The 19,890-nt window shown below is 41.7% G+C and overlaps 1 protein-coding gene across 5 annotated transcripts in view; it reads right to left on the reverse strand.

The window, feature by feature from the left end:
* Window positions 1-1,603: 1,603 nt before the first annotated feature.
* Window positions 1,604-19,890, reverse strand: part of KDM3B (lysine demethylase 3B) — a 129,990-nt gene continuing 111,703 nt past the window's right edge. For 2 of the 5 annotated variants that reach the window (XM_038413883.2, XM_038413884.2), the window contains exons 16-24: window positions 17,066-17,332; window positions 16,325-16,496; window positions 14,790-14,880; window positions 14,542-14,672; window positions 8,975-9,094; window positions 8,417-8,556; window positions 7,723-7,899; window positions 6,861-6,995; window positions 1,604-2,920 (exon numbers count right to left, since the gene is read on the reverse strand). In XM_038413883.2, the coding sequence (XP_038269811.2) occupies window positions 2,840-2,920; window positions 6,861-6,995; window positions 7,723-7,899; window positions 8,417-8,556; window positions 8,975-9,094; window positions 14,542-14,672; window positions 14,790-14,880; window positions 16,325-16,496; window positions 17,066-17,332 (1,314 nt within the window). In that variant the 3' untranslated portion in view covers window positions 1,604-2,839. Of the gene's footprint in view, window positions 2,921-6,860; window positions 6,996-7,722; window positions 7,900-8,416; window positions 8,581-8,974; window positions 9,095-14,541; window positions 14,673-14,789; window positions 14,881-16,324; window positions 16,497-17,065; window positions 17,333-19,890 lie in introns of all 5 variants that reach the window. The other 3 variants (XM_043520377.1, XM_043520379.1, XM_043520378.1) reach the window with 2 other exon arrangements.

Here is a 19,890-nt window from a genome sequence, read left to right on the forward strand (position 1 = left end):
GCAGGTACATGTTCCTTGAGTAGACCACAAAGTATTTTGTCACGTGTAGTCAAGTCAAAACCTAATTCCTTATTCAAGAGCTAGTTACAAAATGGAAATGGGGTTGTGGTTATCCTCTTATTGCTCAGGAATAATGCTTTAGTTTAGAAAATGACATTTACTTAAGAACAGTAATAGTTACAAGAACATGTCACTTGCGGGGGACCTGATAAGTATTTTGTTACTTACAGCCAAAGTATTTATTTCAAAGTATTTATTATTCAAATTTATTTGAAAAATTAAATAATGCATTAATTGCTATACAATTCACTCATTTATGGTGAAGTTTCCTAAACTTTTAATTTTAGATTTATTAATTTAAAAATGTGGTCTTTGTCTAAAACTGGGACCCACAAATAAGAAATTGGAACTAAGGAATTAACTTCATCCTCCTCCGATACCAGCTGTTTTTCACGTGGAGTTATGTTTTAAATGCGTTTTTGAATTTGGAATGATTTGTGTGCACAGTCTCTGACAACTGGTACACCATAGACACTGGAGAATAGAAATAGATGTTGGAATCACCAAAAGACCAGACCATCATGCCTAGCCAGTTTCATAGTCCCTTTCAAAGTGATTCATCAAGCAAGGCATGGTAAGGGATGTGACTGTTTCTGACCATGGTCCTAAATGTTCTAATCATTGCCCTCAGTCCAAGAAGTTGTTAGACAGCAGGTGTGAAGGGAAGGGTATGTAGAGGAGGCAGACACAGGTCAGAGATGAGGCACTCACTACCATCCACCTACCTGGAATACAGCAAGCAGTGTAGAGAGAAGCGATGTTGTCCCAGACCAGGACTCTTCATGGAAACACACAGGATGACTCACATCCTTCTGCAAATGTGAGCCAGGGGGCTGCACAGGTTGAACGTGTGGGCCGGAGGGGTAGGTAACGGGAGAAAAGGAAATGGGACAGTCACCCAGCCTGAGAGGGAGATGAGGGAGCAGCTTCCTTGACTGAGGGAAGAAAGGGGGGGCGGGGAGGGTGGAAGCAGCCACCTGGCCTGACTGGGGTGGACAGAACATGGAGGAGGCAGTGACAAGGTGGAGCCAAAAGCAGGAGGATGAACTTCATGGTCACAAGCACTGCCCCAGACCCATCTAGTCATGATGCCTCTCCGGAGCCATTCACCTGGTAACAGCTCCACCCCGTGAACTGACAGTACCCCCCTCTGCCAAGTGCAGTGGTGGCCTTGCACCCACTCAGGCCCATTGCAGGGGTAGACCTTGCCCTCTGCCCATGGGGGAGGCAGCTTGTCCTGCCCTACCACACCTCTCTAGCTGTAGGGTAGGGAGCTGGAGCCCAGGCTGTATCTGGGCTGTGACTGGCCCCCCTGCTTCCTCTCAGCTGGGATCTGGCCAGATGGAGCACCCAGCCCCTGAGCCTGGCATAAGCAGTGCAGGGGTGCTGTGCTAGTAAGCCCAGCTGGCACCATGGAGGATTGCCCCCCTGTGCATGCCCCTTCTCCCCGCATAGAATGGTGCTTGGAACCATGCTGTGTGTGGTTTGATCATTGTGGAAGCTGAGGCAGCCGAGACTGGCAGGAAGGGATAAGGACCAGTGGTACAGTAAATGACTTTTATTTTAAAAAGTGAACATATTAACAGGCCTGCAGGTGGCACTACAGTACAGCTGGGCATAAGGTAGATACATTTCCCCATGGACCCGGACAATGAAATCATCGCTTCAATGCTGACATTTAGTTAATTCTGGATACAGTTCTACCAAACTGAATTTACTGAAAATATTTCTGGACAAAGCCAATATTGATAATTAATTTTCCTTCAGTTTTGGGAAATGACAGACATCCCGAGCTACCACTGGTACTTGGGGAAATATTGCCCGGAGCTACCAGTGCAGGGGGAGACGGACAACATCTCCATGTCAAGACAAAATACATGTCCTGTTTTACTTCTCACTTTGTGGAATCTGTAGGGAGTGAGGAGTCAGTTTCTATTTGCTCTCCTTTGGCTGATTTTGTGCTATTTTAGACTGATTTCTATAAATCATTTCTTGATTTTATTGAAAGGAAGACTAAATGTAATGTGCCTTTCCTTGTAAATCCAGTAACAGTTGTGATATTTCAAAAATACTAAAAATATCTACTTTCATGAAATATTAACTGTTTCACTACAAACCTAGTTTTTCACTAAATAAACAATTCTCCTACTCCTGGAGCCTCCTGGGAAAAGCAGTGGGTTCTCCCTGTAGATCTGTAATTCTACAGTGTATAGAGAAATGGCTACAAGAAGGGGTGTGTGAAGAACAGCTTTATCCTTTTTCCTTGTCCTGTATCGCACTAGGGAGGATTGTGTGTATGTCTGTGGTTGGACTGTTGTTGATCACACTCATTCAGAAGCTATCTACCTAGGTCTGCAGTAGGATACCCCACCTCTAGCACATTCCTTGTAACTTCTTGGAGACTAACTAGGCATGAGGAAAAATGTCCACACTCTTATACCACTTCTAATCATAATATGGAGGAACACCACATGGTTTCCAGGCAATTCCAATTTGCAAAAGGCCACAGGAAAGGGACACGGCACCTTTCATTAGAATAAGGAATTCTGCAGTGTGATCTTCCATCAGACCTTCAATATTGAGGCAGTGTAGAAACAGTGGCTGAAGGGTGTATGTAATACTGACCACACCAGCTCTTAGTGAAAGGCCTCTGCTCCTGCAGAGGCAATCATGTGCAGTCCCTGTATGTACTATAAGAAAAGGCTTACTTCACCGGGAGTGGGGCGGAGAGAGAGAGAGAGAGAGAGAGAGAGAGAGAGAGAGAGAGAATTAGCAACTCCTAAGACCTAGCCAGTTTGGATTCATGAGCCTTCAGTGTGCCAACAGCATCTTTTACTGCATGGTAGATAATATTCTTCACCTGTAAGTAACAGGAAAAAAAAAATTAATACGAACTTTTAAACCTGAACAGCATGTCCACCCTAACAAGAAGTCAGAGTTTAAGGCCAGAAGGGTCCACTAGATCATTCAGTCTGAACTCCTGTATATTACAGGCCACCAATTCAATCTAGCATCCACACACAAACACAAGTGACTCCAACTGCTTCATAACAGTTATTTACTAGACTTTGGGGATTGAATATATAATAGATGTAAAATGCTCACATGAAGACGTCAGAGACCAAGAGAGAGATTCACACCAAAAATGCTGAACTTAAATAAACCCTAAGCTGCTTCCCAAAGTTTCAAACAGCACTGTTATATAAATGTCAAAATTAGACTCCATGAAAAGTTTAATATGAAACAACTGCACTTCTATGTTATTTATCCACTTTACGGTAAACCAGGATTAATTTATTGGCTATTATCTTTTTAGATTTTAAGCTTCTCCTTGCAAGGCCACTAGATCAGGCAAAATATTAAGTCTTTCATATTAAACTCTTGCCCAAATTGGTTGTATGTTATCAGGAGGAAATTATTCATAGATTCATAGACTAAGGCCAGAATGGACTATTAAAACATCTAGTCTGACTTGTAAATCACAGACCCATAAACTTCACCCACTTATCCCTATATTGAGTGCAAGGTTTTGACTAACACATGTCTTGATTCAAAGGCGTCAACAGATGGAGAATCCAACGCTACCCTTGGTAGTTTGTTCCAATAGTTAAATCACCCTCACTTTTAAATTCAAAATTACAAATTAGGAACAAATTTTTGTCTGGGTTCAGCTTCCAGCCATTGTTCCTTGTTATGCATTTCTCCACTAGATTAAAGAATCTTTTAGTACTCAGTATTTCCCTCCTGTATATTCTGTCATCAAGTCATCTCTCAATCTTCTTTTGGATAAAAAATGGAGCTCATTAAGTCTCTCGCAGTAAGGCATTTTCTCTAGTCCTCAAATCATTTTTGTGGTTCTATTCTGCACCCTCTCAAATTTCAACATCCTTTTAAAAATGTGAACATAAGAATAGGATGCAGTATTCCAGTATGGGTCTGAGAAATTCTATATCCAGAGGAAAAAAGTCACCTCCCTAGTCCGACTCAACTACTCCTTATAGATCCAAGCAGGGCTTTGGAGCTGTGCTCCGGCTCCGCTCCAGCTCCAGGCAAAAACCTGCAGCTCCACTGCTCCAGAGCTGCTCCGCGCTCCAGCTCCAGGCTCTGCTCCAAAGCCCTAGATCCAAGGATTTCATTAGCCCTCTTTGTCACAGCATCACTTTAGGAGCTCATACAATAATTTATTTGTATTTCTGTAGTGCACAGATGTCCTAGTTAAGTCGCTTGTCCACTATGAGTCCTAGCTCCTTTTCAGAGTCACTGCTTTCTAGGATACAGTCTGCCCCCCACCAATTCAGTAGGTACTACCTGCACTTGTTCTTAGATGTATAACTTGGTATTTGGGTGTGTATTAAAATGCATTCTAATTGAATGGACCCTCTTTACCAAGTGACCCAGATCTTTCTGCATGACTATCATGGTCATCATTATTTGCTATCCATCTAATCTTTGTGTCTTCCACAAATGTTTTTCATCAGCAGGGATTTTGTATTTAATTTTCAGATCATTGATGAATAGCTTGGGGCCTAGTACTGATCGCATGGCACCCCAAGAGAACATCCTCATTTAATGATAACTTTCCACTGACAACTACTTTTTGAGATCTGTCAGACGGTTCCAAGTTCTTAATACATTTAACATGTGCTTTATTGATCGTGTATGCTAATTTTTTTAAAATGAGGACATCATGCAGTATTAAGTCAAACGTCTTACAAAGATAAGTATTTTACATCTACAGTTACTTGCTTTATCCACTAAACCTTAATAATCAAAAAATGAAAAATTTTTATTGACAAAACCTATTTTGCATAAAATCATGTTGACTAGCATGATATTCTCATCCTTTAATTCTTTACTGATTGACTCCCAAATCAGCTTCTCCATCATTTGTCAGGGATTAATGTCACTCATTATCACTCTTCAAGTCTTCTGAAATTTCCCTAGTATGCCAAGATTTATTAAAATTTACACTGGTGAGCCACAGATCGGTCTCAGCCAACTCTTGGATGACTTGTGTGTGCAAGTATCAGAGGGGTAGCCATGTTAGTCTGGATCTGTAAAAGCGGCAGAGTCCTGTGGCACCTTATAGACTAACAGACGTATTGGAGCATAAGCTTTCGTTGGTGAATACCCACTTCGTCGGATGCATGCATTCACCCATGAAAGCTTATGCTCCAATATGTCTGTTGGTCCATAAGATGCCACAGGACTCTGTTGCTTTGTGTGTGCAAGTTACTCAGGCCTGCCAATTTAAAAAAAGTATTTATCCCCTACTAGATGTTTAACATTATCCTGATTTATTAACGGTTTGGAAAGTATATCATCCTTATATGCCAAGAGTACATCATCCTGCTTCTTTTAAAAAATGGAAGCAATGTTTATTGAACACGTCTGCCTTGTCTGTGTTATTAACATTACCACCTAGTTTTTAAATTTTACTTCATCTAGTACTCAGTCTATATCATTTCTATGGTTTCTTGTGTTCCTGATATACTTAAACTCCTTATTGTTCTTAGCCCTGCCAGCAATGGATTTTTCCCCGATGTCTTCCTTTAACAATTTTCTACCCTTTCTAACTTCTAATGTATATTGACTGCTATCTATTTCCTCTTTTTTCCATTTGTAATACATGGATTTTTATTCCTAACTGTGGAGTTAACTTCACCACTGAAATGGGTAGGTTATGCAACTCAGTTTAAACCAGTTTTTAACAAACATTTTAAAAATGCAAAGTAAGTACCAGTATAAGAATAGAAGAGCAACAAGGAATACATACACTACCGATTCTAAAGCCTCAGGATAGTTAATTTCCTAGTGCCCTTTCCCTGGCGAGTCACCTATTAAGTTTCCATAACTGCATTATAAAGCATGCACACATGTACTCAATATCTTTGGTATCCGCTCTAGCTGACAGGTTTAGTTTTGATTATATGCTTAATTAATTTTTCAAGCCCTATATATAAATTCATGAAGATCAGCCATTACTGCCACAAAGAAAAGTCAAATCAACAGCTGTTCACTCTCCAGTTCCTTTTTGGCTTTTAAGAGACAGACATCAGGCCCATTCAAACCAGCAAAGACACCGGTTTTAAAGAATGCAACTACTAGCTTTTCTATTTTCACTAACTCTGTGTCAACTTACTCATCTAAGGATGCACTTGCACATCTGCATCATTGTATCAGAAGAATAATGTAGTCTAGTGCAGTGGTTCTCAACTAGGCATACACGTACCCCTGAGGGTATGCAGAGTTCTTCCAGGGGGTTCGTCAACTCATCCAGATAGTTGCCTAGTTTTACAACAGGCTATATGAAAAGCACTAGCGAAGTCAGTACAAACTAAAATTTCACATAGGCAATGACTTGTGAATACAGCTCTATATACTATATCAGTATTTCTCTACCTGGGGGATCGTGATTTATTTTACAATTATAAATAGAACAGTCTTTGCTTGTGATGAAACAAAGGTAAAAGGTGGCTTTGTCTTCTGCCATTTCCCCTCATCAGAGCTTAATAATTTATGAGCCAAACAATATGATCCATCATGCAAGTATGAAAGTGTTACTTTCCAGGGACAGCTCACTTGAGGTTAGTGCTAGTCCTTTGCTTAGGTAGTTAAATCCCAGGATGTAGATTTTTGCCAAAAATATGAAATGCTTCTATCAAATTAAAAGCTCCAAAGTTGTAAAGTATTTATTTTTCCTGATTCACTAGCCATATGCATGTTCAGAAGTGGCTTCAAAACTTCCAACATATAGGATCTACCCAGAGATTGTTCCCGCAGGATGGACTGATAGTTACCTGCAGTTTATCCTCATGGTTTGTGTGAGTGTTAGAGAGGTGCCTGAATTCCTGAGTCAGGCGGAAGCAGTGCTTTACATGTTCTGGAGATACAAAATCTTCTGCCACTTTAATGCAACTGTACAGATTATGAACCTGAAAAAAGTAATAGTATTAGATGTTAGATACACCACAAGACTGAATGACCCAAAACAGAATTAATGCCAATGAATTCCATGTACAATAGGTTCCTGCACACACATCTACCAAAAAGATTGAAACACTCCAGTTTCCTGCAAGACAATTCACAGAATTGTATCTTAAATTAGAGATGCAAAAACCCTACTGGATCCCAGCTGGCCCATCTCTCCACAGTACATTCTCATGTGAACTTTGTCGGTTCACAGGCTACCTTCTTAAAAAAAGGTGTTGTGAAGTGAACTGACAGACCATCAACCTCATATACCGCAGTTTGGGAAACCCTGCTCTAGTATTTTAGCTACCATAGATTTAGATGTCCAAAGTGATTGGGCTTTCACTACTTCCCTGGGATTCTCTTCAGTGGCCTAAGGAGATCTCCACATCAGAATTTTTTTTCCCCCAACATGCATCCTAACTATCCCCTTTCTTAATTTCATCCCATTACTTTGGCCACAATATGCCACATAATTTTATTTAGCTATATATATTGTGCTCAATGTGATGCTTGAGCACTATTAAATAACTCCTGTAGAACTGTATTGTTAGAACTGCAGAGCCCAAGACAGCAGCCTTACTTCAGAGTTCTTTCAGGAGCCAAATTATATATCCAAACTACTACAGTTTTATAGTGTCCCAAATTCACTTGCCATCATCTTTATGGCATCTACAGCCTGACATTTACCTGGTGGGGGGCACCTGCAGGAATAAACACAGCATCTCCTAGAAACTGCACTATTGCCCAGCCTTGTACTCCATACTCCTCATAAAGACGCTTGCGTAGGGTCTGGTCCAGATACCAACTTTGGTCATGAATTGGATCATGATCCGGGGGATTTTCTTGGCCTTGTTCTTCTCCAACCTAATACAAAGATACTGCAGTTCAGTGGTACTACTTCTCATAAAGTACTTTGCACCAACATACTGGGGACAAACACGATATTAAGCTACTTCAATATGAGATACTACCACCTCAGATCATAAATACTTTTAAGGTCAAGGCATCTATACTAGTAAGTATCCCTTCCACATTCACCCCCGTGGTCTTAGCCTACAGTGAAAGTTTACACTTCCTCCATGCTTGGGTGTAAACTCATTCCCAGTTTTCTCAAACTGTGACATTGTGCCCATATAGATTTACAAGTATAAATTATCCAAGCAGCAGGATAGTGGTTTGTCACTGAATATATGACCAGCTGTATATGTCATTTTCTTAAACCACATTCACAGAAGAGGGAAACATTTGGGATTTTTGTAGGTGCATCTGTATATGTGCTCATGAGGGTCAGCTGGAGCAGACAACTTGAATCTTAACACCCCCATTGATAAACCTTTCTAGGACCCTGTTAGACCATAAGCTCCTTCAATCACCATCATACCTTTCGGAGAAGTTCCCGGATCTTCTCAGCATCCTTGGCAGCATAGATGTGCCACAGTGCTCCAGGCTTCTCTTTCCCCTCATGGATTCGCTGCTTTGTCACATCATCAGCATCTCCCTCATCAATTGTTTTCAGTACTTCTGAAAGGAGGATCCACACAAAAGCTGAACAAGGTCACATGAATGTACAGCTCCTGTATTTAACATGCAGAAGTCGGCATAAACTTTGACATTGTGCTAGTCAACAGCTAACTGGAAGGAAGCATGATAACTTAGTCATAAGAAATCTCCAATTTGAGACTAGAGTAACCCTTCTTTCTTCCCCCAAGGAAGGATTAGAACTAGCCAGTTACAACACCACTATTACTTTCATAGTAATGTCCTAGAAAAAGCATTAATGACTAGTGACCACTGTCTACGCCTCTGAACGTCTACTGAGACACAGCCCAAATAGCCAAGGCAGTTTATAGCTGGCCAAGATTTCAAGGCTTTTGAACAACCCATGGAAGACCACCTTCTTCACCCCAAAATGTCCAAAGAGAGTTATCTAAAACATTACCATCATCATGGGCTCCTTCCCCAATGGGGATGCCAACATACACCATGACATTAACAGCATCAGACACATCCAAATGGAGATTGGTTGTACCAACTCGCCTGTCTTCTGCAGTTATTAACCCTATGAAAAAAAGAGGGGAGTAAAAAGATTAATATTGTAAAACAAGATCCAATTCCTACAAAAACAAACATCCTCTTTTTGGAGGGTGGGAATGCTTCCCACTATGTGTGCTACTTTTGCTTTCTGCTATCATCCCAGCAACAATGCTTAGCTAGTAACAGAACTGAAAAGCTTGATTTTTCATACTTATTTTTCCTAGACATGAAGAAATTGCAAATTTATTGGAAGCTAGTTAAAAGTTTAGTACAAAAACAGCATGTTAGAAGTTTAATCTGTCCCTGTTTAAAAGGGGGATAATTAACTCTTTGAAGATAAAAGTCTGAATTTGTGCTCTGCAGCTTTGTGTATCTACAGGTCATTTGTTCCCAGCTGTAGCAAGGAGACCTGCTTTGGCAGTGCTCATAGCAAAAATTCTCCCCCTCCGCTTTACTGGTACTTGCATTTTCATTCCCCTTTTCCTCCCTTCTCTCCTCTTCTGTACCCTCATCCTCCTCTCTGTAGTGTCCCCTTTTTCCTTTATCTTGGTTTAGGAAATCTCCTCCCAAAAAACCTTATCCAAAAATTAAAAAAAAAAGGAAACAAATTAATGGATTTGAAGTTTGCAGACCATCATGCTGTTTCTCTGCTTGTTTATCTTCTCCACACTACTCTGTGTCCTGTCTTTTTAAACTGTAAACTGAGAAAGGATTTTCTTAGGGCTTGTCTCCATGTACTGTGCAGCTGTGCCACTGTAGATGCTACTACACCAAATGAAGATGCTACTACACCAATAGGAGAGCTGCTCCCGTCAGCGTAATTAATCCACCTTCCTGAGAGGCAGTAGCTTTGTCAGCAGAAGCTCTCCCATTGACATAGCGCTGTCTACACAGAGGTGGGTGGGGGTGTTTGGTATAACTATGTTGCTCAGGGGTGTGGATTTTTCACACCCCCGAGCGACATAGTTATACCGATATATGTCTGTCACGTAGACCTGGCCTTACTCTGTACAGCACCTAGTATAGTGGGGCATTAACGCTAGCTAAGGATTCTAGACAGGAGGCTAACAGACATCTTTTCTCAGTGGGTTTTAAAACTGGAAGGGGCACATGAGCTTCCCCAAGAAACACTTCTAAATTATAATTGGACAAGAACATCTAACTACAAAGGCTCAGTGAGCTGCAGCAATTTAAGGCAAATATAATCCTGCCTATGAAACAAGGTTTTTTGGAAAATATTACAAGAAAGAATTTACACAGTATGAAAATAGAACAGGGGTAGGCAAACTACCGCCCATGGGCTGCATCCAGCCTGTCAGGCCTTTGGATCTGGCCCACGGAATTGCCATCCCGTGACACCCAGGTCCGCTCCCAGAAGCGGTTGGCACCATGTCCCTGCAGCCTCTGGGGAGGTGGAGGCAGAGGGCTCTGTGCGCTGCTCTCGCTTGCAGGCACTGCCCCCCACTGCTCCCATTGGCCAGGAACAGGAAACCGCGGCCAAAGGGAGCTTCGGGGGAGGTACCCGCAGGCAAGGGCAGCGCATGGAGCCCTCTGCCCACCCTCCATAGGGACATGGTGCTGGCCACTTCCGGGAGCGGCATGGGGCCAGGGCAGGCAGACAGGGAGCCTGCCCTGGTGCACCCTGCTGCCACCCTGGAGCTTTCAACTACCTGAAAGGGGGTTCTCCAAAGAGGATGGAGCTAGACTGTTCTCAGTGGTAGCAGATGACAGAACAAGGACTAATGGTCTCAAGTTGTAGTGGGGGAGGTTTAGGTTGGATATTAGAAAAAAAATTTTCACTAGGAGGGTGGTGAAGCTCTGGAATGGATTATCTAGGGAGGTGGTGGAATCTCCTTCCTTAGAGGTTAAGGCTTGGCTTGACAAAGCCCTGGCTGGGATGATTTAGTTGGGGATTGATCCTGCTTTGAGCAGGGGGTTGGACTAGATGACCTCCTGAGGTCCCTTCCAACCCTGATATTCTATGATGTGGCTCTTGGGCCAAAAAGTTTGCCCACTCCTGGAATAGAAGGTACGATGGAACTGTAATTCATGGTATTCAGAACCTGCTAAAACCAAATTTTAGGTCTCCTGCAAAGAAGAAAGTTTACAGGTTTCCAGCCTCACCTGTTGTGCTCCAGGCATTAGAACATTTGCCTGGATGGACTGCTACAGTCATCTAATGTTGTGATTATGACAGCGTTGGAAGACCAATCATATTTTACAACAAAATGTGACTAATGAAAAAACATTTTTTTAAGATAAATCTAATAGGGAACATGGATTTAACTATGCAGTTTAGGAAGAGGAGGAGGAGGAGGTCTTTTTAATTTTATATTGGTCTCAATATATGGTCTTTTATATTGGAGCAGAAGCAATCTGGAAGATCTAAATTAATTATTTTCCACTTATAAAGACGAAGGCCAAAGTTTTCAAACCTGGATGCCTGAAATTAGGCACTAAATATTGATTTAGGAGGCTAAATAAAAGTGACCTGATTTTCAAGAGTGCTGTGCATGCATAAATCCCACTGAAGTGAACAGGAACTGCAGTTGCTCAGCACCTTTTAAATTCAGGCCATTTTTATTCTGATGTCTATTTTAGAGCTGAATTGATGTCAGAATTTTCAAACCTGGGTTTCTAAAATTTTTAGATATGAAAGCCTTGCCAACGCAGGATAAGAAAAAAGGATTCCCCCCCCCCCCCCCCAGAAGTAGGTATACTTTTAGTTTATGGACTAACATGCAAAGGTCATAGCCATCTATTTATAGAATTGAAATATATCTCTCAAGCTTTTTTCCCCTTTTTCCTTTAAAACTGTGAAAAAAGCATATGTATGCAGTGGTGTTGTAACCATTTTGGTCCCTGGATATTAGAGAGTCAAGGTGGGTGAGGTAGTATCTTTTACTGAATCTAACTTCTGTTGGCGAGAGACACGAGCTTTTGAGCATATACAGAGCTCTTCAGGTCTGTGTATGAACACAGAGAAATAATTTTAATAAGTATTTTCTGTATTCATGCTACCTTCATAGTAGATTGACGGTGAATATTTATTCCTTTTTTATTTTCCTGGGGCTCATAACTAGGCTCAGTAAAACAGCGAGTACTCAGTTATTTACTGGGAAACTACACTTGGTTATGTTTTAGCTTTTTCATTTTTAAAAGACACCAAAATGCATAGTTTGCTCTCTACTAACACCTTTGTATCCAAATAGCATAGAACACTGAAGTATGTATGAGCTTTTATTGCAAAAGTTGAACTGCAATTTAAAGAGAGTCCTACAAACTCATTCTAAGAGAGGAAAAAGATATTGATAACTGTTTTAAAATTTAAAACAGTATTTTAAATAAATTTGTCCATCTCCTTTCATTCCCCATCCACCCAAGAAGTTAACAAAAAAGTAATAAAAATAATGAAAATCAGACAAAATAAGTTAGCCTTCACTGCTAATCAGTTTGCTTTTTGTTGCAGCCTATCCTCCATCTCTACATTGCCTGATTAGACTAAGCACTGTACAGTTTCTGGAACACTTTGGGTGCTGTATAAGCAACATTTAAGACAATTCTCTCAAAATACTGAAAAACGTGACCTTCAGATCATGTTGATTCCACTGCTTAAGTAGCACCAAGCACCATAAACAAAGATTGGAAGGAACCGCATTATTGTAAACCTCCGTTTTAATTCCTTTATATGTGGTACTTTTGATGTCACTATGGTAAAGAAACAAAGCAATCCAACGCTGATTTCTCAGACTGTACAGAGGTGGTTTATAGATTTTATGGCTAGAAGTTTGGCCTCTGATGTAACAGGCCATGGAATTTCTCCCAGCAATTCCTGGATTTAAGCTTGTATCTTGTGATTGTGCTAAACCATATATTTTAGAAAACAACCAATCCTGATTTAAAGACTTCAAGTGATGGAGAATCCACTGTATCCTTAGGAGCCTGTTGTTCCTTCCAATAGTTAGTTACCCTAACTATAAAAAACCCTACACCTTATTTATCTTGCAAAGTTAAACTTTTAGCAAAACCTTTGCAATTTACTTTTCAAGTTATGCCAGTATTTTCCTTCCACATGCTACTTTGTGGGGGCGGAGGTATGTGCTATGCTCGAAGAATCATCTTTAGTTTTGGGGTGGATAAAATCATGCAGGTTTTTTTTTGTTTTAGAAAAATTTTTTTTAAAAAAAGTCAAAATCAGATTGTATTTACATGTTGCTAGTTCTTTACTCTTTCTACTTTATAGTTCTAAATTTCTAAAGTGGAGATTTCAGATATTAGGTTTTTCTTTTCTAGTCAGAAATTTCACATTTAAAAATGTTCTTCTATGCTAAAAAAAACAAGCCCAGAGCCTCATTAACATGCTTACTGTGATAAGAGTCAGTTTTGTGTTTGTCAAGAGAACAGCCATTGATATATTTGCAACCAAACCCCACTTCTGATATACTGAACTTCCACAAGTAAAGAGATGAAGTTCTTCAACTAGGCTATATTTCTTCATCAGTGTTTGTAGACTGAAATGGGACTTATGCTCATAAATCACATAGGTGGCTTTGAAAATCCCTCCCTTCTCTGTCTAAATATGGGATCAGGACCCCAACTTTATGCTATTTTTGAAATTTTTGGACACGGTACAAAAAACTTTACAATAACTTCTTTAATGTATTTAAGGCCTAAACTTTTCATTGTTAACACTGAAGACATTTTGGGGAGACAATGATTTTATGTAATTAAGAAAAAAGTTTGATAAATACACAGTTCTAGCCCATGATACTGGAAACACTTATATACATGCTAATTTTTAAGCATGTAAGTAATTCCATTGAAATCAATGGGGCTATTCCCTGAGTAAACGTATCCTTAGGGGGTTGCAAGACAAGTATCTTAAATTCTCAATACTGAGGTCATCAGATCCTCCTAGTGCATTAACAATCACAGAATATAAAGCTACATATCAACGTGGAGTCCGGTGGCACCTTAAAGACTAACATTTATTTGAGCATAAGCTTTTGTGGGTAAAAAACCCACTTCTTGCATCTGAAAAAGTGGGGTTTTTACCCACAAAAGCTTATGCTCAAATAAATCTGTTAGTCTTTAAGGTGCCATTGGATTCCTCATTGTTTTTATGGATACTGACTAACACAGCTTCCCCTCGGATTCTTAAAGCTACACATTATTATTCTTGCATATATTAATACTAGTTTACACACATTTCTAAAGAGCTATCACCATGCACAGTAGGAGCCAAAAATATACATGGCATCTTATGGAGAAAAAAATACGCAAATTTAAAGGCACAAGTGTCTTATTAGACCAACACTATGATATAAGCTAATGCACTGTAGGACAGTTCATTGCACTAGCTTCTGTATGTTCCAATTATTCACTGGACACAGCTCAAAGGATATACACAATGTGGTAAAGAATAGTTTAAAAAAAAAAAAAAGGGCCATCTCCAGACCTTTTTACACATACCATATGCATTGTACATTTTGGGACCAAGATCAGGCCGTACAAAGTAACTCGGCAGTCTAGAGGCCAGATTCAGTCTGCCATCCCTCTTGGTATACTCTGGGAGAGGGAGGTTCTCCATCAAATCCTCAAACCTAAAGAGGAACAGCAGAGAATACATGAGTAGGACGACAGCACCAGTAAAACTATATTGCTGAATAAGCACAAGCGTAACACAGGATCCTGTAGGTTCTGCTGTTCAGCTCACTTACCTCGTAGGCATCATGTCTCTAAAATCCTCCCCTGGAGGCCAGTCCTTTAGTTTCAGTACCATTGGCTGCCCATCATCTGACCTCAGACGCTCTGCAAGAGACAGACAAATTTTACTCAGCATGTTACATTCTTTCCCACCGCCCTTTGTCTTATTTATTTAGATTGTAAACTCCTTCAGGCAGAGACTTTGTATATTGTCCAGCATACAATGGACCCTGACCTCAGTTTGGGCTCTTAGGCACTACTAGAATATACAAAACAAAAACAGAAATTTTGACTAATCAAAAAGAGGGAGACACACCACACCCCCAAAACATTGGCTGAGGGATCCCTCTAACCTGCTAAATCTCACCCTGCAGAACTTTTCTGGGCCTGAAAGGTGGAGTTTTCTTAATCATTCGCCCGTATTCTACTTCCACTGAGGTCAAAGAGTTTTACCATTGACTTCAACAGCAGCAGATTTAGGTCAATGTTGAGTGACTGAAAATCCCATCCTATATCACTTTTGCCAACTTGGACTGCTTCCAACCCACCCCAAAATCCTCTCTGCCCAATGCAAGGAACGAGTAATGTGCTTCTTAGACAATCATACATCTGGGTGATACTCTTACTCAAAAGGTAGCAACCAATATGTTGAACACCAGCTGGAATGCATACCACCCCGTTTCACAGAATACAGCATATTCATAGAGTAGGACATTTTAGAATTGCTGTGATATGAATGCATGCCCATTTTGTCAGGTGAAAAAGATGTCTGGGAGCACCTTTCACCCCTTCTGACAATACCATTCCCTCTCTACAGTTTGCTGCCAACATACCATAGTTTGCCCAAGAAATCATCTCAGGATCTAAATTACACTGAAAATTCCTTCCTGTTGCCAAACCTCCCACATCTGAAGGAGGTATTCAAGAAACTAGCAGAGAGCCACTTCAAACACTTGTCCTCCACCAATATGCCTTGACTACTACATACATTCCTCCAGAGCTCTGAAGTAGCCAGCCTCAAGGATGAAATGTGGGAGACAGCGGCAGAGCCAACATTTTGAGAACTTATTACCGGGGAAGGCAAAAATGGAGGCAGTGAGATTTGTTATCAATGTGAAATGTAAAACTAAATTCTACTTAGCTTTTCCTCAGAAGCAATTATAACAGCACAGAAGAAAGAGGTAAAGACAAAAAACAGTAGGAGAGAAATTGAAAGACATCCCCCATGGTCTCTAAACAGGAACATTAGAGTACTGACCTCCTTTGATACTGATCCTCTGACAGGTGCATCAATACACACTGCTGTAAACCTGAGTTATCTGCTGTTTGAAATCATTTGATAGGCCAAGATGCGCCTGGGCCTAACCTTATTCTCCACCATTCCATCATCCACTCTGTAGTGAGCCCCACAGTTATTTAAGGAGCGGCATGGACTTTACAGCAAGAGGGGAATCAGTTAGAACACACAAAAAAATTATCTACCATGGGGGGGGGGGGGGGAAGGAGTAAAATAATGAAATGTGCTACTCTGCCATCAGCCTGCACTTACTGGAAATGATTTCAAAGCCATCCCAGAAGTCACGCACTTTCACATCTGAAATTATAGCGCAGTTCCTGCAGTTCACCAGATCAACATCCTGATCTCCAAATTCTAGGCTGAAGGCCTCTGGTTTCCAGAGCTCTGACTTCAGCTTCTTATGGACTCCCGAGACCAGCACAGGCTGAGGAAAGAAAGGCAAGTGCTCATTCCATGATTTGCCAAATTTATTGCACATCCAGCCTACTCTCTCTCATTCTCAAGAACTGGGAAATTCTTGGTCAACACCACACAGAAGAAAGGCACCAGAAATCAGCTTCCTTTTACATATAAATACAATCCTTGCACATCAAGCAAAAGAGCGATTAAGAGGCAAAGTCACCAAATAAAATTTCAGTTTCAGACAATGTGCAGCTGTCCTTGGAGGTTAGTCTGATTCCACATCCTCCCCATCCCAAATGGATCCAGGGAAGCAAGGTCTATGTAACTAAATAAATCTACACTTCTCACCTAATGGCATCTGTTGCTATATATGTTAAGAAACATTCCTCTCAAATAGTCATATGGAATGCCACAAAATTCAATTTTATTTTATACCCTTCCTTATACTTCACATAAAATTGCAGTCACTGACCTTCAAGAGCAGCAGTAGAAGAGCTTAAAGCAGCCCACAGGCTATAAGTGCAATACTACTTTCAAAATACCCGCACCAGGGTCTCCAATGAGAAAACCTGCCTATTTATTTTCTCTTACCTGGCCCTGTTTCCAACACTCCCTGAAGATCTTCCAGTTGTTTTTGTTGCTGGGGTCATGAAGACACAAGAGCCTTCCATCACAGAGCCAGGAATGGGATGTGTGGGGATCCAGCACATTTAATCCCATTACCATTTCCTTCACCTCTCTCTGTGTATCAGCCAAATTACTTGCTCGTTTTGCAGCATCAGATGTCTTCTTATTCTCCACCACAGAAGCAATTATATGATCCAGGAAATTGGGCAGACTGGCTTTGCTCTTGGCCCCCTAGAAGATACAAACCCACAGGACAAGTTTAGTCTTCCATAACTTGCATAAGGATAACTCCTCTTGGGTGTAACAGCCTCTTGTCTTTCTGTTACATGAGGATAACATCTCTTCAGTGTAACAGAAAGACAAGAGGCTGTTGCATAAGGATAACTCTTGGGTACAAGTTATGCAAGTTCCTTTCTGTCAAGGAAATTCTGATAGCAGAAGAACTGGTGAACAAGTCAGTACAAGGTTAGGAGTGCTAGGGACTGTCCTATACAGTTAAGGCTTGGAAAATTTGCTGAACCATCTGCTACCCTAAGTAGTAAAACTACTAAACTAAGGTGAACACCACCTACAATTCAAACCAAACCTCACACCCCATTTTATTCTTTAAAAAGTTATGAAAAAAAAATGGTTACCTACCTTTCGTAACTGTTGTTCTTAAAGATGTATTACACGTCCATTCTGATATAGGTATACGAGCGCCCCGAGCACAGATGTTGGAGATTTTTGCCCTAGTGGTATCTGTAGGCTTGGCGCTAGCGCCCCCTGGTGTGGCATGCTCATAGCACCGATATAAGGGGCTCCCGTCGAGCCTGCACTCCTCAGTTTCTTCTTACCGACGACCTCTCCGAGAGAGGGGCTGGAATGGACACACGCAACACATCTCGAAGAACAGTTACGAAAAGTAGGTAACTTTTCTTCTTTGAGCGATTGCACATGTCCATTCCAATTTAGGTGACTAGCGAGCAGTAGATCTGGAGGTGGGCTTGAGATTAAGTACAAGTTGACAATAGGACCGCCATCCAAAGAGGGCATTGTCTCTTGCCTGCTGTATGATGGCATACTGTATTATAAAGGTATGCACTGAGGACTATGTTGCCAGTCTAAATACGTCCTGGATTGGAACCTGCGCTAAGAAGGCTGCCGAAGAGGCTTGGGACCTTGTGGAGTGGGCCGTTAAGTTCAACGGACGGGGAGTGCCTGCAAGGTCATAGCATGTTCCTATACAGGATGTGATCCAAAATGAGATCCTCTGGGAGGAGACCAGAAGCCCTTTCATTCTGTCACCCATAGCCATGAAGAGCTGGGGTGACCTGTGAAACCATTTGATTCTTTCAATGTAAAACGCCAGATTACGGCAGGGAGTGCAGTCGTTGCCTTTCCCTATTCGCATGAGGCTTAGGGTAGAAGACCAGTAGAAATATAGGCTGGTTGTAGTGGAATTGGGACACGACCTTTGGGAGGAATTTTGGGTGCAGCCTCAGCTGTACCTTATCTTTAAAAGAAAATTGTATACGGTGGTTCTGCTGTGAGGGCTCAGATCTCCTAAACCCTCCTTGCCAAAGTAATCACCATCAAGGCGGCCATCTTGCATGAAAGGTGCAGCAGAGAACATGTTGCCAGCGGATCAAAGGGTGGTCCCGTCAACTTCGAGAGGAGCAGAATCAAGTCCCCACACAGGGGGAGGCTCCCTTATCTGTGGAAATACCCTCTCCAGACCTTTGAGTAAGCGAATTACCATTTCATGAGAAAAACGACTTACTATCAATCTTTAGATGGAATGCTGAAATGGCTGCCAGGTGGACCTTCAGCGAGGCATGGGCTAGGCCTTGCTCCTTTAATGACAAGAGGCAGTCCAAGATAAGATGGATCAAAGCTTGCATGGGCACAACTCCCTTAGCTACAGACTAGAGAGAGAATTGCTTCCACTTTGCACAGTATGCCGACCTTGTGGAGGGCTTCCTGCTGTGTAAGAGAATTCTATGGACCTGCTCTGAACAACTCTGCTCATCAGGATTCAGCCATGCAGATTCCAGGCCGTTAAATGCAGGGCACTGAGGATTCTGGTGCAGCAGCCGACCGTGGTCTTGTGAGATCAGATCTGGGCACAGAGGAAGCTCGATCAGAGCCCCAAGGGAGAGACAAAACAAGGGTGGCATACCAGTGTTTCCGGGGCCATGCTGTAACTATCAGGATGACCTGAGCCCAGTCATGTTTGATTTTTGTCACCACCTTGTGAATTAACAGAATGGGGGGAAGGCATAGAACAGGTGATGTGACCACTTGAGTAGGAAAGCATCCGTCATGGAGCCTGGGCTGTGACCCCTTAGGGAGCAGAACTGATGGCACTTCCTGTTGGACTGTGTGGCGAACAGGTCTATGTAGGGAAAGCTCCACCAGAGGAAGATGCTCATTGCGATATCTGGGTGCAGACTCCACTCGTGATGTGTTGAAAAGGATCTGCTGGGCCTGTCCACAAGCTGGTTCTGCACCCGTTGCAAGTAAGAGGCCTCGATCTCAAATCGAGTGAATAATGCAGAATTCCCATAGACAGATTGCTTCTCGACACAGGAGAGAAGAGCGAGCCCCTCCTTGCCTGTTTATGTAATACATGGATGATGTATTGTCCGTGAGGATCGAGACTGTTCCGTTCGTAATGTGGGGCAAGAATGCCTGGCATACCATACGGACTGCCCTGAGCTCCCTGACATTGATATTGAGCAGTAGGTCCTCTGCTGACCAATGACCCTGTGTTTTGAGCGACCCTAGGTGGCTCCCCAGCCCAGATC

This window comes from Dermochelys coriacea, chromosome 8, assembly GCF_009764565.3.
Source record: "Dermochelys coriacea isolate rDerCor1 chromosome 8, rDerCor1.pri.v4, whole genome shotgun sequence".
Classification (NCBI taxonomy): domain Eukaryota; kingdom Metazoa; phylum Chordata; order Testudines; family Dermochelyidae; genus Dermochelys; species Dermochelys coriacea.